General features: G+C 50.6%; 3 protein-coding genes across 5 annotated transcripts in view; 1 reads left to right on the top strand and 2 right to left on the bottom strand.

The window, feature by feature from the left end:
- Positions 1-9,878: 9,878 nt before the first annotated feature.
- LOC120850135 lies at positions 9,879-11,125 on the bottom strand. Its single transcript, XM_040222520.2, has one exon. It carries the CDS (start codon positions 11,088-11,090, stop codon positions 9,879-9,881), a length of 1,212 nt encoding a protein of 403 aa, XP_040078454.2. The 5' UTR covers positions 11,091-11,125.
- Positions 11,126-14,910: 3,785 nt separating this feature from the next.
- LOC8028820 (RNA-binding protein spenito) lies at positions 14,911-18,140 on the top strand. 2 transcript variants are annotated; one of them, XM_002401742.5, is made up of 2 exons: positions 14,911-15,317; positions 16,082-18,140. In XM_002401742.5, exon 2 carries the CDS (start codon positions 16,146-16,148, stop codon positions 18,072-18,074), a length of 1,929 nt encoding a protein of 642 aa, XP_002401786.2. In that variant the 5' UTR covers positions 14,911-15,317; positions 16,082-16,145; the 3' UTR covers positions 18,075-18,140. The 2 variants fall into 2 exon arrangements, with proteins under 2 accessions (XP_002401786.2, XP_029828188.2); XM_029972328.4 differs by having other exon boundaries at positions 14,916-15,317; positions 15,546-18,140.
- A 161-nt stretch (positions 18,141-18,301) lies between these two features.
- Positions 18,302-20,423, bottom strand: part of LOC8028822 (protein DENND6B) — a 31,630-nt gene continuing 29,508 nt past the window's right edge. The window contains exons 12-16 of one of the 2 annotated variants that reach the window (XM_029972330.3): positions 20,042-20,095; positions 19,224-19,333; positions 19,049-19,151; positions 18,594-18,668; positions 18,302-18,527 (exon numbers count right to left, since the gene is read on the bottom strand). In XM_029972330.3, the coding sequence (XP_029828190.2) occupies positions 18,402-18,527; positions 18,594-18,668; positions 19,049-19,151; positions 19,224-19,333; positions 20,042-20,095 (468 nt within the window). In that variant the 3' untranslated portion in view covers positions 18,302-18,401. Of the gene's footprint in view, positions 18,528-18,593; positions 18,669-19,048; positions 19,334-20,041; positions 20,096-20,423 lie in introns of both variants that reach the window. The other variant, XM_029972329.3, reaches the window with a different exon arrangement.

Below are 20,423 nucleotides of genomic sequence, written 5' to 3'. Positions count from 1 at the left end.
CATTAGCAGCTTCCGGCCAGTTTAAAAGAATATAAAGGGACCGTTATGCGGCTGAAGATCGGGGGCATTCATTATATGTGTGTCGTTTTCAGTAGTAACCGGACGTTGCTTCAACACCCAGGGTGGTGTGATTGGTGTGAACCATTTTGAAGCACCTTTCAGAGCAGCAAAAAGTATTTTTTGGAGCACACTTCATTTTCATTACTACCACTGCACGTATTATGTGTTAAGATTCACACGTTAGCCTGTTCAACACAAGGACATTGTCTCCTTTGACTTTCGACCTCTGTGCAGCCTGTTAAACTTATTTTCGAGGCCTCGATATTTCCCGAATTTTACGAAGTTTGAATTTCGAGAATATTTGGCGAGCACAATATTTCGCGATTTGGAGGGGTACTCTTAGTATTCCATACCGCAGGGTAATTTATTTGAGTGATTTATTTTTCGCGATAAGTCCCGAAATTCGCGAAAAGTAAGTCCTCGCGAAAATTACGTCGTTTAGACTGCACTTGGAACTTGTTGCCTCAAGAAGCGGCGACTACCAGCAACGTTCGAAAGGTAGCCAGCCTGACTGAACTGCTTCAGCCTAAAGCCTCGTATATTTCGTGTTATTACGTTTCCCCACTTGGCGTTTTATAACGATTTCTCGCTTGCTTCGAAAAACGGATCACTCGGGAAGGAAAACAGTGGGACACCTGGAAGAAGACTCTACCCTAATTTCAGAATAGCTTATACGCCACGCCCGATTAATGTGCGTGTGCACGTTGCTATGATAGTTCTTTTTACTGCGCGAGCTGTCACAATGAATTCTCGTGCACGCACTCATATCCTGCCTTAATTCATTTTGAGCATAGGGAGCGCGCACTTATACCGAATTGGGGTTTATATTGATGCATTGTTTTGTTGACAGTTGTACTCTTGCAGCATAACAGTAAACCTCGTCTTGTTTGGGAGGTTATCCTTTGCGCCTTTCTGTTCGCACAGTGCCGCACAGCAATAAAAACGCATCCGGAAAGGCGCTATGCGGGAACTACAGTGTACTGGCCTCTACGACGGTATACACCATAATGGCGGCCGCGGCCCGGCCCCGGCCGGAGCGGCACACGTGACCACTTTCGGCGAAGAGTGCGCATAGTTTGGAATCGGCGCCGCTAGATGGCGCGGCATTACTAAAGGGTCTATTGCTCTGCAGGTTTGATTCCCTAAAAACAGGACTAGCTGTTTGGTTGTGAATACAGACGCCAGGCGCAGCAACAAGATGCTGACTGATGAAGGACAATATGAACTGCTAAAAACGGTTGTTTTAAGCATGGAGTCAAAGGCAAAGCATATAATATATTTCATAAAAATGATCGTAGAACAGACTAAATTGATGTTTCATTGAAGTTCTAAAGTTTGTGATACAACTGCAATTAATTAAGATAAAAAAAAGCTTTTGTCATTTGAATATGAATATCAATGACGTTTTATATGTAGAAAATCACGATAACAAAAAATTGGCATGTGCACGATAAATGTGCCTCCTTAGAATGCAGCAGCATTAATTAAGTTATCCGAAAGTTTCCACCCACTGCCACAGCTAGTTTAGTTTTAATTAGTATTATTGACTGTGTCATCGCACATATGGAAACTATACAAAGGTGATGACTAAACGAGAAAGATTACATCAAAAATAAACCTAAAAACTCTATATAAATCTTTTCAGACTCCCCAAGTAATCCTTGCTTCAAAATTGAAAACAAAATCGTCAGAACTATCAAATATATACTGGCCGCTGTTTTATTTAGGATATTTCACTGAAAGGTGGAGCTGTTGCATCCACTGCTTTCTCTCTCTCTATATATACATATATATATCCGACGCACGGGTGTGCAACATCCCGCTTTGGACGACTGATTTCCCCTTAGCACGCGGGTGTTGTGCGGTGAAGCTAGATATACGAAACCGTCCTCGCCTTACTGCTGTGCACCAAAGCACGACGAGAAGCGAACTCAACGAAGCTTGCTAACCCGCCAGGGAAGACCACGAACATGAGAAATATTGCGAGACTTCCGAGTACTGGCAGCACGTTTGACACATATATCAACTCGAGTAGTACGTTACTTGAGGCTATAATCGAAGGTTCTGAAAATTCGCATACTTTAAAGGGAGGGGGGGGGGGGGGGGGCAGCGGTTTTAAGATTAAAAGAATTTGCATCTCGTCATTTTTACGTTGTTTATTCCGTCTCGAAGGATAGAGAAAACATCTCCTTTATCAAAAAAAAAAAAAATGTCGCGATTCCGCTGCATAATTGCAAAGCAAAAGTCGAGTTTTTTCCTCCACCTGCAGCCGCGAGTGGCAGCCGAAGGAACTACGGCGAGTAGCTTACGTGACTGCGCTCGGCTCTAAGCTGCAGCATAACGGCCGCTAACGTCAGCAGAGCGAGGGAGAGGAAGTGTCCTCCGAGAGAGCACATGGGAATCTACACGGCGCCCCAAATTATGTCACTAAAAGTGCAACCAGGTGTGACCCTGGAGACTGGGAGTGAGTTGAGGGTGCCAGAAATGCCACTATACACACACACACACGCACACACACACGCACACACACGCACACACACACACACACACGCACACACACACACACACACATATATATATATATATATATATATATATATATATATATATGCAAAACAACATGGACACGCAGGCGAAATCGGTTTTCTGTTCTTTACTTGAGAAGTGTCAGAGGGCAACTTCGACAAATTTTTTACCGAAGTCCGGAAATCGTTGCACCCCCCCCCCCTTTTTTTAACTATCCTGCTGTGTAGCAGTGTAATTTTTGCCAAAACGTAATTTTACTAAAATTAAAGTGAAATAACGCTTTGACACAATGTTGGCGCAAATTCATAATATTTTGGCGAAATGTAGCAAGATGTAGCAGGGTAAGGCACTTTGGCGCAGCAATCAGGTCACTGCACCTTGGACACCAAAAAGCGCTTTAAAGCGACTGAAAACAAATGAAAAAAAAAAAAAAAAAACACATCACTAGCTTAAAAAGTCCGTGCACGATTTACGGACATATGCGGATGCGCGCGTGTATCTGTGAGAGGACAGCATTTTAGTAGCCGCACACCGATTTCCGATTTCGCCTCCCGCAGCGTCGGTTTCGTGGGTGTTACTTCCGCGCAGTGCACCGGTGCCGGGGGGGAAGCACACTCAAAGGTGCAATCCGTCCAAAACGGACTAGCGAAGAACCAACTCGTGCTTTTGGCGTGACGCCAAAGTTATTGGGCGCTTATGGTGCGTTTACACTTGCGACTTTGCGGCCAATCCGCGACGGCGAAGAGCGTATTTTGGAGCCGGGTGGCGGAATGGACTCATCGCTGGCGAAAAATCTGAATCGGCCCCCACATACAGATTTTCCGCCAGTGACGAGTCTATTGCGGCGCCCGACTTAAAAATTTGCCCATCGCCGGCGCGGATCCGCCCGCGAATTTGCAAGTGTAAACGCACCAGGGGGCGCAAATAAAGCTGCAAGATCGCATCACTGCAGGAGCGCGATCGTTGAATACAGATCTCATCATCACATGGGCAGATTAAGAGGGAGGGTGTCAGAGAAGCCCCTCCCCCCCCCCCCCCCCCCCGCCCCCTATTTCAGTCCCTCAAGGTCAATTTTCTAACGGAGAAAACGACGTTCACCAGATTTCTTTAGGAAGAAATGTATAGTTTTTGGTGATATAACGCATATTAGATTAACAAACTAAGATCAGGGCAACGCTTCGCCCTTGACGCCGCATCTGTTTGTGCCGTCATCTCTCTGCTAACCACTCGCCAGCCAGATGCAACGTCCCCCCCCCTCCCCCCCCCCCCTTCTCCTCCATATAAATTACCTGCCTCGCCAACGGTAAGACTCAGGCGAATTTGGTGGGTCACCATGGCCGGTAGTTCTTTTCAGATTAGTGGCGTAGCCAGGGGAGGGCTTTTTGGGGCTTCAGCCCCCCGCCGAAAAACATTCCTGGCTACGTCACAGTTCCTGATCCATACTGGTGGCCGTAAATAAACAGGGTTTGCTGAACGGAAAACCGCTCCAGAACGTCGTTCGACGAAAGACCGTGGGCGGAGCTTCGTTCGATGAGACATCGTTCGCGAACATGAATATCGCCCACTCCGAGTCAAGGCGTGCATTCCACCAAGGCATCTGAAATACCACAAAGCGGTATTGGAGACCGATTTCACTAAGTGTCAGGCGCGTGAGTGACGCCGCCATAACTTTAGTTCACAGGAGGCAGGAGGCCATGCATGGGAGGGCTCGTGCCGTCCCGTGATCCACACGCAGAGCTCCAGCGGGGTTGTCGCACGTGCAGAAAGAAGTTCCCTCTAGAGCCACTAAATAGTTCCCTCGATGCATCGCGGCAGCAGTGGCTAGTCAAACTGCCTGGTCCAGAGCCTGGCCTGGTCAGATCGTCCTAGAGCCACTAAATGAGCTACGCTTAGAGTATTGGCACTTCGTTACCCGACATTGGGCGCGTTAAGTTAGTGAGCTCCAGACTCCGGACATCTGCGCTCGAGCGCGCGGGTTCGGAGCGTAGCTTAACGGCGCACTTTGGTACCGAGGCGCCATCTGACGCCTGCTTTTTTAACGTTTCCGGTTCCGGCTTTCCGGCGCGCGCTTGAACATGGCTCCCGTCCCGTCGAAACATCGAAAAAGTGTTTGGTCGACGACGACTTCGATGAAATAAGTGCGCGGAGACGGCGGCAACAGCGAGAGCTTGTATTTATGCTGCACGCTGTTGGTGCGGCGATTAAAGGTACGCCGAACGCCTTCTGAATTACCAAAAGCCTTAAAGAATGACATGAAGAACTTCGACAAGCATTTGAAGGATGTATGCATACCTTTCTACACCAGCAACATGCTTTTTTTTTATTTCCACGATGACGGAACGACTACACGAGCTGCCAAGCGATCGCCGTCGAAGTATCCACGCATCCAAGCAGGCGCGACTTGCGCGTCCGACGGAGTCCCTAAAGACTTCGGCGCAAGTACGAACGACGCCGAGAGCTCCGAGCACTGCATCGTAGCGCAGAATGAGCAGCTCCTACTTACGACCGGCCTACCTCGGTGCCGTTCCTGGCTAGGCCGGAGCCTTTCGGCCGCGGGGTTCGGTTGGTGCGGTCGCGGTCGGCGAAGTTTGGCGAGGCCACGGCGAGGCGAGCGCGGTGGCATCATCGGAGCGTTCGGAAGCGAACTCGCTCGCCACGGATTGCGCACACCCGACGCCTCTGGTCCAGAGTGGCCTGGCGGCCCGGTCCGGAGTGTCCGGAGCCCAAAACGCGAGGATTTTGATAATTCTTCCGTCTCGTGCGAGACCACCGCACCACCGTGTGAAACCGGTGAAACGGTGAAACCACGACCACCGCAACCACCGTGCAAAATTACCGCGAGTAACCGCGAGACTGGCCGCGAGAGCGGAAATGCCGTCATCTCACCGGAAACCGACCTGTTCGCGCTCCCGCGCACCATCTCCGACGACGGAGCTCGCGGAGCGCGCTCCGCCACCGTGCACCGGAAGTGAGACGATGTCGTTTATCACTGATCTCAATGACACTCAATTGCTGGATCGCGCTTGCCGCTCCCGCAAGTGAAGCCACCGCACTTCACTCGCTTGGGATACGATTTGCCGTTTTTGCTAGCCTTTGCTGCGGTTTTCCAGCGTGCTGTGGACACGTTTTCTACTCCTTCTTCGTCATTCGCCGAAGAAGTTTTCTGAAGACTCTGTGTATTGTTGAGACTTGCCGTCGTGAACACGTGGAAAATTTTACGAAAGTGCAGTGTCGCAGGAAAAAGGCACAACGCGTCGAAAGGAAGGGCTGGCGGCGTGTTTAAAGCTTCCTTGGCACGCCGAAGTGCCGTGTCTCTGTGCCTTCGCACGCTTGGATACCGACCAAGAATCGACGCCGTGTGGATGTGTTTTGCGAGTGCAATGTGCGTGAAGCCGTATCAAAAGGTACAACTCGTCGAAAACAAGTGTCGCCGGTGTCGCGGCGTGATCAAACCCACGTAGCATCCAATGTCGTGCGAACATTCCCTGGGTGTTCTGAATGTTGAAGGAACGTTAAACACCATTCGGAACGTTCTAGGAACGTGTGTATGCGAACATTCCTTACAAAGTATGCTGCTCAACAATCTAAAACCGTTTGTTGGCGAACATTCGTATGCACAATGTTCTCGGAACGTTCTTCTTTGAACATTCATATGTGCAACATTCTTAGAACTTTTTTTTTTCTTTATTGAACTCAACATTGCAGCACAGAATGCTATGTCATTACAAGGAGTTCACGCCCAGCGACTTGTGGGCGAACTAAAGTTATCTCATGTTCTTAATTTCACTGAACAAGTGTGCCCACTCAGGCGTAGTTTCTGGTGTTCTGCAATACACCGTTTGAACCTCGTTTACAATATCGATAAAATGCTTCTGTACAGACTTAATTTTTGGGTCAGCATGCCGAAATTCCATCCTTGTTTTCCAAATACTAAACAGGCCGAGTATCATAAAAAGGTCGTAGGGCACAGTGTCACTTTCTTCAACAGGTAAATACCTAATGGTCTCCGGGGACAACATAAAATCTTTTTTCAGGGTCCTTTGAAGAATGTCCCAAAAAAACACAGCATCCCAACAATAAATAAAAACGTGTTCGATGGTTTCTGGTGTCTTACTCAGGAGACAATCCACCGACCAAGGAACAAAGATCCCCTTATCTCTTAGCCATGGCTTGACTGGCAATGTCTCGCTGTGCAATTTAAAGAAAAAGGACTTTACCCCTGGTGGAACACACATCCTTTTCACACGCTGGAGCACATCTTGACCCGGACATTGGCTGTACACTGATCGATACAGTGGCGCAGGGAAAAGGAGCTCAATCAGGTCACGACTGAGCTTCTTTTTAGTGACACTACCCAGGTAGTCCATCGAAAAACGTGCTCGCAAAAACAATACAGCGTCTTTCACTTCTTTTAAATAACCAGAAAAACAAGGGGGCTCAGTACATTCACTAGTCACCAACACTGCCGGCAAAGAGTTCGCCAGTCTCACCTGAATAATTGCACGTAGGAAGGGATGATTCTGGTCGCGTAGGAAAAAGAAGCGCGAAACAATCTTACGGACGAAAAGATGCGAGAGGCCAAGGCCTCCCGACTTGACGCTCCGGAAAAGGTTATCTCTTCTCATCCTTTCCCACCCGGACCTCCAGATGAGAGTGGCGAACACCCTATGGAACTTTTGGATACTCATTCGTGTACATGCCAAAACTTGCATAATGTACCAGATCTTTGCGATTAAAAAAATATTACACACTGTGGCGCGCGCAAAAATTGACAAGTTCCGACTGACCCAAGTGTCCGCCTTCGTCTTTAAATCTTTTGCGAGCTCAGTCCAGTACGGCGTGCTAACTTTGTAATATTCCAAGGGCACCCCAAGATATGTACATGGCGTCGCTTCCCAATTAAAGCCTGCAAAGTAATGCGGTTTTAAAGCCCACCTCCCGTGCCACACCCCACAACATTTCCCCCAGTTCACTGCCGCTCCTGTGGCGTTACAATATTCTTTCGTGAGGACGACAGTTTCCATGACGCTTTCTTCGTCTTTACAAAAAATAGCCACATCGTCAGCGTATGCGGACACTTTAACTTCAACATTATTGAAAAGAAACCCCCGGATATTCTTGCTAGTTATCACGCTCACACAGAAAGGTTCAAGGTACAGAGCAAATAGTAAGGGTGAAAGGGGACATCCCTGTCTGACTGACGAAAGCACTGCAATTTTCTTAGAAACATTTATTATTTAACACCAGCCTGGTGATACAACCTTTATATGCCATATCTACACCCTTCAGGACAACTTTGCCTACATTAACATGCAATAAAATACTCTTTAGAACATCATGTCTAACTCTATCAAACGCTTTCTCCAAGTCTAATTGTATCATTGCCACTTTATCCCTCCCAACAGTTTCAAAAATGCTTCTCGCTATATGAATATTATAGTTTGAATGGACCTTCCTTTAATGCCACATGTTTGGTGATCCCCGATGAGGTCCCGAATGACACACTGGAGCCTACGCGTAATAATCTTAGTGAAAATCTTGTAGTCTATGTTACATAATGTAATCGGCCTATATCCCGTCACGCTGAGCCTTTTCGACAAGTCCTCCGACTTCGGTATCAGTATGGTGTGGGCCTCTACAAAGGAACGCGGTAGACAGTAATTTTCGAATGACTCATTAAATACGGCCAACAGTACGGGACTAAGGGCATTTTTAAAGGTTTGGTAAAATTCTGCACAAAGCCCATCAGGCCCCGGGGTTTTCTGTCTCGCTAGCGAATCTATTGCTCGTTCAACCTCTCCTAGCGTGATTTCTCCCTCGAGCCACGTTGTAACCTCCTCATCCAACTTGGGCATGAGTGACAAAAAATCTTTAAATTTACGAAATCCTACGGTAGTCGGTTTTTCCCCAAAAAGTTTCCCAAAGTACTCAACAAAAGCTTCTTCTATAACATCTTTATCGCTGCTAATTTTCCCTTTATATTCTATTTCTCTTATTTCTCGAGTCAGGGCATACTTCTTTTCCTCAGCCAGAGCTCGCTTAGTCGGCTGTTCTCCCAACAGAAATTTCTCCGAGCGTGCCCGCACAACTGCCCCTTTATACTTTTCATTGTATATTTGATCTAACTCCATTTTGATGTGCCGAATGTCATCGCTGCAAGTTCCAGGGCGCTCACACTCTACTCGACACAATGCGTTAAGGTCTTGCTTCAACTGCCTTTCGCGAGCTCGAGCTTGGAAGGTGATGTTACTGGCCCTTTCTACCGCGGCCAACTTAACTCCCTCTTTGAATTCTTCCCAGGCCTCCCTGATACAAGTCTCTTTTTCGACCACACCCCGCAACAGCTCAGCAACAGTGGTTGCAAAAAGTTTATCATTCAAAAGTGTTCGGTTTAATTTCCAAAGCTGCCAGTTAAAACGAGACGCTCTGCTTTCTTTCCTGCCAATTTTTACGCTTACGAGGCAGTGGTCAGTAAAACAAATGGGCTGGACACGGTAGCCGTGCACAGTGCGCAGTACGTCAACTGTAACATAAATACGGTCTAAACGAGCGTGTGACGTATTTTGAAAATGCGTATACCTTACGCCACTTCTTATGGTGCATAAGGCACCGACGTCTTCGAGCCCACACACATTTACAATTTCTTTCAAAAGTCTCGAACTGCTGTCACCACTCGTGGCCGCTCCAGTACTATCCCGCTCGTCACAGACAATTAAAATCACCCATGCACACGATCACTTTGTCACACTCCAGATAATTACGTAGAAATTGAAAAAAGACTTCTCTATCCTTCGCGTTATTGGGAGCGTAGATACATATCACTCGCCACTGGACATCTGACAGCGTGAAATCACAAGAAATAAACCGCCCGCACTCATCGATAACAACTTGCAAGTTTTCATAGTTTCATAGAAAACAGCCCCCCCGACCGACCCGCAGCATGACTAGCGGCAACTTCATATCGCCGGAGATAAGGCCTCAGCGCTCTCTCAATGTTCTCTTCTGTCTGCAATTTAGTTTCTTGCACCGCAAGAAAGTCCGGCTGCTCGTCCTCTACCAGACGCTGCAGTTGGTACTGCTTCCTCGACGAGGCCAACCCACGGACGTTTAAAGTGGCGAAACTAAGAGACATATTACTATCACGGAGCTAAAATAGAGAGAAGGCTAGGCTACGATACAAAAAGCCGCTTAAGTCAAACAGGTAAACACATACAAAAAAAAAAAAAATACAACACTCTTACTTGTACTAGGCCGCCTAAGCAATATTATTCAGCCGCTGTACAGTTCCTTCACTATGGAGCCTTCGGCACGTGGCCCTCCGGTGGTCCTTGAGGGGGGGCGTGGCGTCGGCCCCTCTTGGAAGTCACCGTCTGCCACCTCTGGAGTACCCTCTCCTGCAGGTTCTGCGGTTGACCGGGCTCCTGGGTTGGTGTCGGTTCCAGGGAACGCTTGGCAGAGCCGCTCACGGCGTCCATCTCGCCGTCCTTCTGGTCGTTCTCCCTTTCAACGGCAGCCAGGGTCGACTCCCGGCAGGCGTAGTCGTGCTCGCGCTCGTCCCCCTGGAGGGCCGAAACGCGTGCGACGTCGTCGCCCACCGGTTTCGGGGTGTCCGTGTTTTCTGCGGGGAGCTCGGCCGTGGTGGACGTCTCGGGTGGTGGGACGACCACGGTGGTCTCGGCTCGCCTCTGAGGTTGGCTGCCCTCCGAGTTTCCGCCTGCCGCGTCCTCAGCTTCATCCTGGTCCATGAGTAGCTCCGAGGCGTCGTCCTCAGGGCCGCCGTTAGCCACGTCTGCATAGGTTTTCTTGCAGTCGTCGCGTAGGTGTCCGAAACGTCTGCAGCTCTCGCAGCGCGGCACTCGGCACTCCCTACGAATGTGGCCGGTTCGACGGCACCTGAGGCAGAGCGGAGCTCTACCCGGGGCCAGCACCAGGGCCGTGCAGCCTGGGAGCCGTAGTTGGTGCGGAAGGTTCTCGAGCGTGACGCCTTCCCTTAGGGTCAGCCTCACGACTCGGGTGGTCGACTGCACACCTTCGAAGCCTCCGACACGCCAGGTCTCTCGGGCGACGTCCTCAACCTTGCCATACGGCTCCAGGGCCTTCTTCACGGTTTCGTCCGGAAGGTGAAAAGAAATCCAATGAAGCTTCAGCCTCACCTCGGCCTTCTCCGGGTCGACGACGATGCAGCGTCTCCCTTTAGCCTCGAAGGACGCGGCGTCCACCAGCTTCTTCTTGGCCGACGGTGTTTTCAGAGTCACCATCCACACGTGGTTCATCTGAAATGAACTACATGCGGCGATTTCGCCTAGTACTCCCGCTTTCTCGAGTCCGGCTTTAAAATCTTCAATGCGATAAGGCCGCGCCGTAATGTCGGCGTGCAGAAAGACAGAATTCAGGGCGTGAACGCCCTTCGGCAGGGGAGGCAGTACGATCCTGTATCCTTGGGAGCCTAACTCAGCAGAAATTCCACGGCTATCAGCGGCCGTTACCGCTCCGACGGAGCTCATCGCGATACGTCTCGATAGCTCGGAAGCCAGGCGACGAATCCTGCAACATTCTTAGAACGTTCGCTTAGAACATCCCTAGAATTTTCGCAGGTGAAGCCAACTTTACGGAGCTTTCAAGCAACCTGTGTTTCGAAACACCATCCACTATATGCCACTTTGTGCCAAAAATATGCAAATTAAGTGGAGGTTTTGGAAACTTAGCATAAGGGATCAGTTTTATCTTGTACGAGTGTACCGAGGAATGTGAGATAAGGTGTAGGAGAAAAGCAATGGTCTTCAAAATTTGATAATGAGTTTGGCACTCACTGCGTACGTAGAGGGGCAGTTTTGAATAGACCTGATTTTTAGCATCTCGGATTTGATACCTTGAAGAAGGTATGTCCCGCTTGAGTGTGGGATGCCGTATCTGTTCTTATGCTCCGAGTGAGTAATCGGTTATGTATGCCGCATGTTTTGATGATTAGGCTGTGGCTAATGCGCTGGTAAAGCAGTCTAGGTTGTGCTAGGCCTAGAAAAAAATATATTTCGATTAAAAAATATCGATCGCTCCTTGGGATTTATTATGTTAATATATATAGTACGGCTCAGTGGGGCTGTAAGGTAAGCAAGCTATAAATATGGAATTTTTGAAAACATTCCTCAGAGAATGTTGCAGACGTTCTTTGGATGTTTTGGGAACGTTCTTAAAACCTTGTTAGGTTTTGTCGTGCTCAGAATGTTTTAAAAATATCACCTAGAAAACATTCCCCGAATGTAGCGATAAGTGCCTGCGCTACATTCTGACAACGTCGATAAAATGTTCTTACGTAAATTTGCAATATTCAGAGAATGTTGCAGAAGTTCTTTGGATGTTCTGAGAAACTTGTTAGGAAGTTTCAGTGTTGATTGAATGGCCTGGTAATGTTCTATGTCGTTCTAAGAATATCCCTTTGAAGACATTCCCCGAATGTAGCGATAAGTGCCTGCGCCACATTCTGACAACGTTGATAGAATGTTCTTACGTAATCCTTCAACATTCCAAGAATGTTGTCTATGTTATTTTGAACATTCCCGGAATGTTCTCAGAACGTTTTCGTGCTACGTGGGAAGCTTCCTTGGCACGCCGAGTGATGCATCTTTGTGCCTTCGCACGCTTGGATACCGGTCAAGAATTGACGCCGCGCCAAAGTTCTGAACGTGTGTCGCGCGTAGAAGCCTTTAGATCATTTATATATATCGGCCACGGAGTTCTGGATCGTCCAGCTGTTCCGGTGAGTTGCTATCAATAAAAGGGAGAGATCTGTACGTGTTCTTATGTACTATATATTAACCATGGCTATGTCCCAAATCTACTCTAATAGATTCCGTGGGAGCACGAATAGGGCAACGTTGTGGAGCCAGGGGGGTTTTCGAAAGCAAAAGTACAAGACGGCGAGAATGACAATCTTTGAAGCGCGGCCGATATAGTCGTGTGCAATCTGCTGACCAATTACAATTAGGCGAGCCGCGCTCAAACGTCAAGTGCAATTAAGTAGGTTGATAATAAGCCAGCACTGATCAGTGATGAGGAGCTGTTGTGCACGGTATTGTGTAAATCGTCTAAGGACGAAAAAAAGACGTACCTTCCCCCCATCTTCCGTCGCTAGTGGACGCTGGATTAAGCTCGTTCCTAAACCGCGAGGGGAAAAGACGCTGATCCAGAGGCACGAACAGCTTCACGCACATTGCACTCGCTAGACACACACACACGGCGTCGGTTCTTGGTCGGTATCCAAGCGTGCGAAGGCACAGAGACACGGCACTTCGGCGTGCCAAGGAAGCTTGGAACACGCCGCCAGCCCTTCCTTTCGACGCGTTTTGCCTTTTTCCTGCGACACTGCACTTTCGTAAAACTTTCCACGTGTTCACAACGGCAAGTCTCAACAATACACAGAGTCTTCAAGAAACTTCTTCGGCGAATGACGACGAACGAGTAGAAAACGTGTCTACAGCACGCTGGAAAACCGCAGCAAAGGCTAGCAAAAACGGCAAATCGTATCCCAAGCGAGTGAAGTCCGGTGGCTTCACTTGCGCTGCAGCGAACAAGCGGGGAAGCGCGATCCAGCAATTGTCATAGAGATCAGTGGTTTAGCTCGAGTGCACTCTGACCGCTGGAGCGCGCTCGAGCGCGTGGAGCGCGTTAACTTAACGCGCCCATTGTTGTGGGCGCCGCCATTTTGGTTTGTATGCAGAGAGATGCAACTGCCGATCGCCATGATTCAAAAGTGCGACTTCCTCAGCCTTAGATTCGATGTGAGGAAGGTCAAGTAATATTGCTCTGCTCTGTCGCGAACTGTTTAAACATTTGTGGAGGGCGGAAAAACGTTTCCTCTGATTTCAGATAAAGCTTCAGATAACTGGCAACCATGAATTTAAGACACAATGTGGCCAAGTGTCGTTATTCTGAAGCGTAGCTTATGTAGTGGCACTAAATTGTCCTATTGTCATAGAGTTTAGTGGGTATTATCCGTTTCATACTTAATATACAATGTTGTCAAAGCTACTGGCTCGAGTGCGTGGCTTCATCTATGGTTTCGTTTGCGCGAGAACGCGAGCAAATTATCTGCGAGATCAAACCCGATGCCCGCGCCAGCAGCTTTGACAACTTTGTACACTAAGCATGGAGCCGAGTGGGCTAGCGCACACCAGCTCGGAGCACGTGGAGCGAAAGCTCGCGCTGCAGAACCCATGCATCCTGAGCTCAAGCTTCACCCCTGCCCGTTTCGACCTGGATGAGCATCGTACCGGCGTGCGGTCATGTATCACTACTGCGTGGTGCACGTTAAAGACCCCAGGTTAGCAGTCGTACTGCACTGACAAAATTGCTCTTCTACAGTGTAAACCAGTGTCGCAAATCCTGGCAGGCCGACCTTACGCTGTATAAATCACTCAACGTTCAATTTGACTTTTTTTATTTATTATTTTTTTTTTTTTTACGTGCTTGCGAACGAAGAGTTGCCAGCAGTAGAATATATCAACACACATGAGATGTATGGGAGATGGATGAACTTGTAAATTATCATACCAAAGCATCCGCACTTGCAATTCACCAAAGTGAAGAAAAACAATTAAAAAATCAAGGAAATTTGATTTTTTTTATTTAAATCAGATTAATTTGATTTAAATCACTGTATTTAGAAAATAGTAATTTGCTGCTCCAAACGCTGAAAGTAACACGGAAGAAAAATTCACTGTGAATTTAAAGTATAATTTAATTAACTTTTTATGCGTGTAAACCCCGCTATCTTAGAACAAAAGCTTTATTTTTTTTTTTTTTGCATTATGATTTGCTTGCAATAGGACATTATGTCAGTGACCAACACAGTGGAAGGTAGAAAACAAGCTGAGGATTCTGATTTGCTCACAAAAACACCACCTTTTGTAGTTATTGATATTTCTGGCTGGATTATTCTTTACAGTTCAGCAGTTGTAATTATTTCTTGCTTGATGATTATTTAATTTAACTACAAAGCAAATGCCCACAGAAAGCATAAAATAGTCAAAAAAGAGTAAATAAAAAAATTCTAGGCTATTTTTGCGGGTAAGCGTGATTTAAATCACCAAAGTAAAAAAGGTGTGATTTCAAATCAATTTCATTTCAAATAGAATCGCTTCTCGCGGGCGCTTGCACAAGCATTATCATTGGCTGAAAAATCATATCCTCCTTGAAAAATCAGTCGATCGCGCCACTTGTGAAAGAAATTCAGGTTTGAATAATCGAGACTAATATCTCACAGAAAAATTAGTTATTTGTTCTCCACCTATAAGTCTGTTTTCTATCGTTTTATCTTATATTTACTGCGGCATGGCCGTTTGCTCCGAAACGCCAAACTGGCCAAACTGCACGGCAGGTTGCAAGCTGCTGCAAGCTCTCGAGTGCTCTTCATTTGTGTTCAAGGTGTTACGCGTACTTTACTGCGCGCTCACACGCGATAATCATTCAACACACATTGACTACCCAGTCGTACGTCTCAGCGCAACGATTACAAGCACGACGTCGACTACGTTTTGGACATCCGAAGTTAGGGAATTCTCCTACCTAGACTCGGCCAACTCGGCTCCCATCAAGGAATTTTAAGGCGAACAGCAGATGGTGGCGCCGCCGCCCTCCTGACCTCTGTCGCTCCCGCAAGATTGAGGTTTCATGAGCGACAAGAACTTCATGCCATCATCTCGGTCTGTGACGGGTTGATTGCTAGAAAGCAAAAGGTATAAACCTCTCAACGATTTCTTTAGCGCGGTGGAGAAACGTGTAAGCGCGCGGCACGCGACCATCTGCCGCGGTAACTTCACAGGCGTGCCGATCGTCGCTATGCCTTTGTCCACCGCGCCAAATGAATGCTCCCCCCCTCTCTTCCTTGCCCGTAAATCCCGCTGCTTTCCATTCGTGAGTGCCAAATGCTCCATCTGATCACTTTCTTCTTTTCCTTTGCGTAGCGGCCACACGATGGTTGTGCAACACTGTGAAATGTGCAATGTGTGTTTGATCTTGCCTCCTGCCCAGTGCGAGTCATGGCGACGCCTCGGCACATTCCTAGGAAAAGGAGTCGCTTGCTTGTCTGATGTTTCGTGTGTTCCGTGCCTGGGGGTGCTCATGTTTGTGCGTACAAGTTCTATCCGTAAGAAAAGAAAACAAAAAAAAGTTGCGCGACGGCGGCCTCGACGGTGCTTCTGTGCCCTATTCGACGATCGGCGACGGGAAGAGCGACCCCGCTGCGACCGCCTTCCGACGATAAAAATAGCTCCGTGCGGCGCCTGTGGTTTAGCGAGCAAAAATGTGTCGACGACGAGTTTGCTGCTTCTTCGAAGAGGTGCCAAAGAGTTGCGGTTTTCGTGATCGGTGCCTTGTTGTGTCTCGTGCGAGTGGGGCGGAAGCAGTTCGTGGTGCGGAAAGGCTGTCGCGGAGCGGGGCTATCGTCCCGACGCCATTGTGTATCGATCCTCGTCACCCAAGATGGCCGTGTTTCGTGCAGTGCGTCGCCGCCACCGCCGAGCGTCGGATGGAGTGATCGCAGGCTTCTGAATGCGTGCCCGAGGATGAAACGGCAGCAGGACAGAGACTCGCCCAAGAGCAAGCGGCCCATGGCGCGCTACGACGACAGCCCGCGCGGGACGCCTGACCGGCGCGGGGGCGACCGGCGCGGCTCCAACAAGTCGCCCAGCGAGCATCGGCGGCGAGGCGGGCGCGACGCCTCGGCCGACCGGGGAGTCTCGGGGGGCTCGTTCGACGACTACCGGCTCAAGGTGGAGCGGAGCCCGCCGTACAACGGCTACAAGGTGCTGTGCCTGTCCAACCTCAATCATAAGATCTCGGACGTAATGCTGCGCGAGACGCTGCAGGACCAGTTCAGCCGCTTCGGTAACGTTTCTGTGAAGGTGTGCCACGAGGGCAACGAGCCCGTCGCCTACGTCTACTTCCGCTCGTACGAGGAGGCTAAGGAGGCGCGGCACGCCAAGTCCCGGCTGGTGCTCTTCGACAAGCAGGTGCAGGTGGAGCCCGTGCTGCGCGTGCGCCAGCGGAGTCTGAGCCCGCCGCCCGAGTACCACCACCACCATCACCACCCGTCATCGTCGCCCGGGCCGCGGCGAATGCGCATGGAGCATCACCGGCTGCCGCCGCCCCCACCCCCGCCCCCTCCACCCCCCGCGATGGACCACCGGGGTATGGACCCTCGGGCCCTGGAGCGCGGGCCGTTCCAGAATCGCTTTCGGCGTGAGGACGGCAAGAAGGAGAAGTTCCCCAACTACCTGCACCACGTGCCGCCCGAGGACGACGACAAGGCGACTCGCACCCTGTTTGTGGGCAACTTGGAGGTGACCATCTCGGAGGCGGACTTGCGCCGCATCTTTGAGCGCTATGGCGTGGTGGAGGACGTGGACGTGAAGCGGCCACCGCCGGGCCAGGGCAACGCATATGCCTTCATCAAGTTTCTCAACCTGGACATGGCCCACCGGGCCAAGGTGGAGATGTCGGGCCAGTACATCGGCAAGTTCCAGTGCAAGATTGGCTATGGCAAGGCCACTCCGTCTATGCGCATCTGGGTGGGTGGCCTGGGCTCTTGGACCTCCCTGGCGCACCTGGAGCGTGAGTTTGACCGCTTTGGCGCCATCCGCAAGATCGACTGGGTCAAGGGTGAGAACCACGCCTACCTGCAGTACGACAGCATTGACGCCGCACAGGCGGCTTGCCAGGAGATGCGGGGCTTCCCGCTCGGCGGGCCGGACAAGCGGCTGCGTGTTGACTTTGCCGATCCCGACCCCTTCGGTTACTACCCGGGCTTCCCACCCGCGGGGGCGCCAGAGCCCTTCCGGCCGGACTTCCCAGACCCGGCCTGGGCAGGGCGCTACGACGAGCCCCGCCGGTGGGAGGCCTCCTGGGGGCCGCCGCCCCCTGGCGTCCCGGGCCCCCCGGGGGGCGCTGCGGCCCCTGGCCCCAACTGGCGTCCGCGCACCCCCCCGAGCCCACCGGCCAAGCGGGAGAACGGTGGCAGCGGCGGCGGTAGTACCCGGACGGTGTCGACGCTGCAGGAGCTGGGGCGCACGTGTGCGTCAGCGTGGCAGGGGGGCCTGGTGCTGAAGAACAGTGCATTCCCGGCCCGCATGGTGCTCTGCTCGGGGGACTCGGTGGAGCCCCTGCTCGGGGGCCAGGCATCCCTGCGCATCACACAGCGACTGCGGCTGGACCCGGCCAAGCTGGCCGACGTGGAGCGGCGCCTGGCCCAGGGCTGCGCCATCCTGGTGGCCCTGGCCCAGGAGCAGGCCGGAGGCCAGCCCCAGCGGCCCCTGCGCAACCTGGTCAGCTACTTGAAGCAGAAGGAGGCAGCCGGCGTCATCCCCCTGGCCCGGGCCGTGCTCTACGCCTTCCCGCCGTGCGCATTCGCCCTGCAGGTGCTGCGACGCGCCTGCCCCGCCATCCAATCGGCCGACGAGGACCATCTCGTGGTGGTGGTGGCTCCCGGCACCTAGCCTCTCCCCCTCCCTCCGACCCCTGTTCTGTCACGCTCAATAAACGCTGGTGCCTGCGTGCGTTTTCTTGTGCTGCTTGTGTCGCGTGTGTGTGTGTGACGTGCCGTGGGTGCAATCTCTCCCCCCAATGGCTCGTGCGGTGTGTGGTGTGGTGTGGTGGTGCCCGTGTCCGGCGTCCTCGGAGCAGTCAAGGTAAGCACCGGGGGGGACAGACGCCACTCGGGGGGTTTCGGTCGGTAAGTAAGACTTTTTACTCGTGTAATAAAAGACGGATCCCTCCCTGCCGTGTCTTCTCGCTTCCCCTCCTCGTGGAGGCATCTGTTCTCGTCACCGGCTCGAGGCCAGGACCTGCTGGAGGTCTTCGGGGAGTCCAGACACTATGGTCTGTACGTGCTGCCGCAGCTTGGCCATGGTCTGCGGGGTCACCGGTAGGCTGCCCTTCTCGCCGGAACTCTGCACAACCGAGGACAGTCGTTTTGTGAAGGCCGACCCTTGCAGGTCCACAGACTGCTCACCCACCAGTTTGTCCTTCAGCCGTAGCACCAGATCGACCACTTCCACTTCCTGCTTGTCTCTGGTCCAGAGCAGCAGGTCCTGTCAAGAAAATATTTGTGAGTGGGCAGAGTATGGTGTTTGCCAAACTTGCGCAGAATGCGCCAACCGTCGTATCTCGTGGCACTGCTATCCTGGCAGCAGCCAAAGAACTGCTCAATGACCCAGCACTCGTTGACTGGCCTGAGTGGGAAGGTCCCTCGCTCGAGATGGAAAGTGGAACTGAACCAGGCACGGTGCAGAACTTTACCTGCTAAGCAAACTACAATGTGCTGTCCATGGTCTAACCAGAATTTGGATCTTCAGCAAATGGCCTCCCTTGCTCGGGCTGTTCCATTTTGCACCACCATGGAGCACTTCGCCTCATTTCGTACCGGTTTGGTAAGTGGTGCACATTGTAACTATGTAATCCGGGAACTCACGGCATCCGAGATTGCTTCCGCGTGTAGGGCCTGGAGTTTCTGGGAGGCTTCCTTGCAGCGGCCCCGGTACCAGCCCGAAAAGTTGCTGCTTCGGAAGAACTTCCTGCGGCCAAACCGGAGTCTCAGTCTAGTTACCACCTGCCGGCGCCGCTTGCGGTCCAGCTGATTTACGCACCTGTAGAGGGCTGCCCAGTCGCCCTTGGTGCCTGTAGTGAGCTGGGGCCCCGAGGTCTCCAGGCTGCGCAGAAAGTCTTCTTGGTGGAAGGGTCCCAGCGATGGCGTCCCCTGCAACAAAGGTCAAGTTAGTGCTGCGACGTCTCGCACAGATGGGGAAAAGCGACGTCCTGTTGTGGGGAGCAATCTCGATGGCAAATGCGGGAATTCCTGCTCTCAAAAGTGAAGGAAAGCAGAGCGAGGTGCAGTTATTGGCCTTGGCTTCGTGCAATTTTCCAGATGGGGATGCATAATGACGGCCAACTGACCTACCATATTTTTCTGTACCGCGGTGAGAAAGAGGCTTTGTATGTCGCTTAGTTTTCGATTTCTTCTGAGGGACACACGGGTGCAACGGTTCACTTCTACAAGCCCAGTATGCTGGATAGGCATATGGCGTTCGAAGTAGTTCTTGCATCACAAAGCGACTAGGTGGCAATATTGCTCCCACAAGTTTACACTACTACATCTGATTTACCTACACATCCTGCATCAGGTGCACACCAGCTTCGTTTCATTTACCTGAACCGGTGCAGAGAAGTGTAGGGCGATGTACTTCCGGTCGTATCTCGATGCACGTACCGGGAGTACACCATCCTCTACTTTCCCGTGCAGGTATATCAATCAAAGCTACCATTATTCGATTTGCGAGTGCAGCCCTTCTTTAAAACACAGGCCAAAAGTACACTGCCCTGCATTTTTCTTCACTGTGCTACACTTTTCTACACTGCTGTGGGCTGGTGCAGGTAAATCGACCCACTATAGAGAGATTAAGTGCACCTTGTAGGGGGAAATGTTCCTCTGGAGGGGCATCAGGCTTGCCATGTACCGCTCCTGGAAAACAGCGGGCCATTGAGAACTTTGCTTCAGAAGTGCTGGATAAGAATGTTTGTCTTTTTACCTAACTTGAGCCACCATTTATGGCACCTGTTTTTCAAGCAACTTCTCTGGACTTTGCACTGCCACTTCACCCCTCATTTCAGAGCTACATTACACACACAAAGCATTGCAACATTTAACTATCAATTCCTTTTGTTAAGAGTTAAGATTTTTGTTTATTTTTATACTACTGGTTTTTGTTCAGATCCCTTGTAGGAATGGTGCATAAATTATAATGCAGAAACAAGTACATGGTCAAATTGGCAAAAAAATTCAATGTAAA

This window comes from Ixodes scapularis, unplaced genomic scaffold (genome assembly GCF_016920785.2).
Source record: "Ixodes scapularis isolate PalLabHiFi unplaced genomic scaffold, ASM1692078v2 PGA_scaffold2__306_contigs__length_199485367, whole genome shotgun sequence".
Lineage (NCBI taxonomy): Eukaryota > Metazoa > Arthropoda > Arachnida > Ixodida > Ixodidae > Ixodes > Ixodes scapularis.
Note: the sequence above shows the minus strand (reverse complement) of the source record. Positions and strands in the feature narration are given on the sequence as shown.

What these genes read in the sequence shown, in the direction of transcription:
- LOC120850135 (XM_040222520.2), bottom strand. Translation starts at nt 11,090, where the DNA reads ATGAGCTCCGTCGGAGCGGTAACGGCCGCTGATAGCCGTGGAATTTCT.
- LOC8028820 (XM_002401742.5), top strand. Translation starts at nt 16,146, where the DNA reads ATGAAACGGCAGCAGGACAGAGACTCGCCCAAGAGCAAGCGGCCCATG.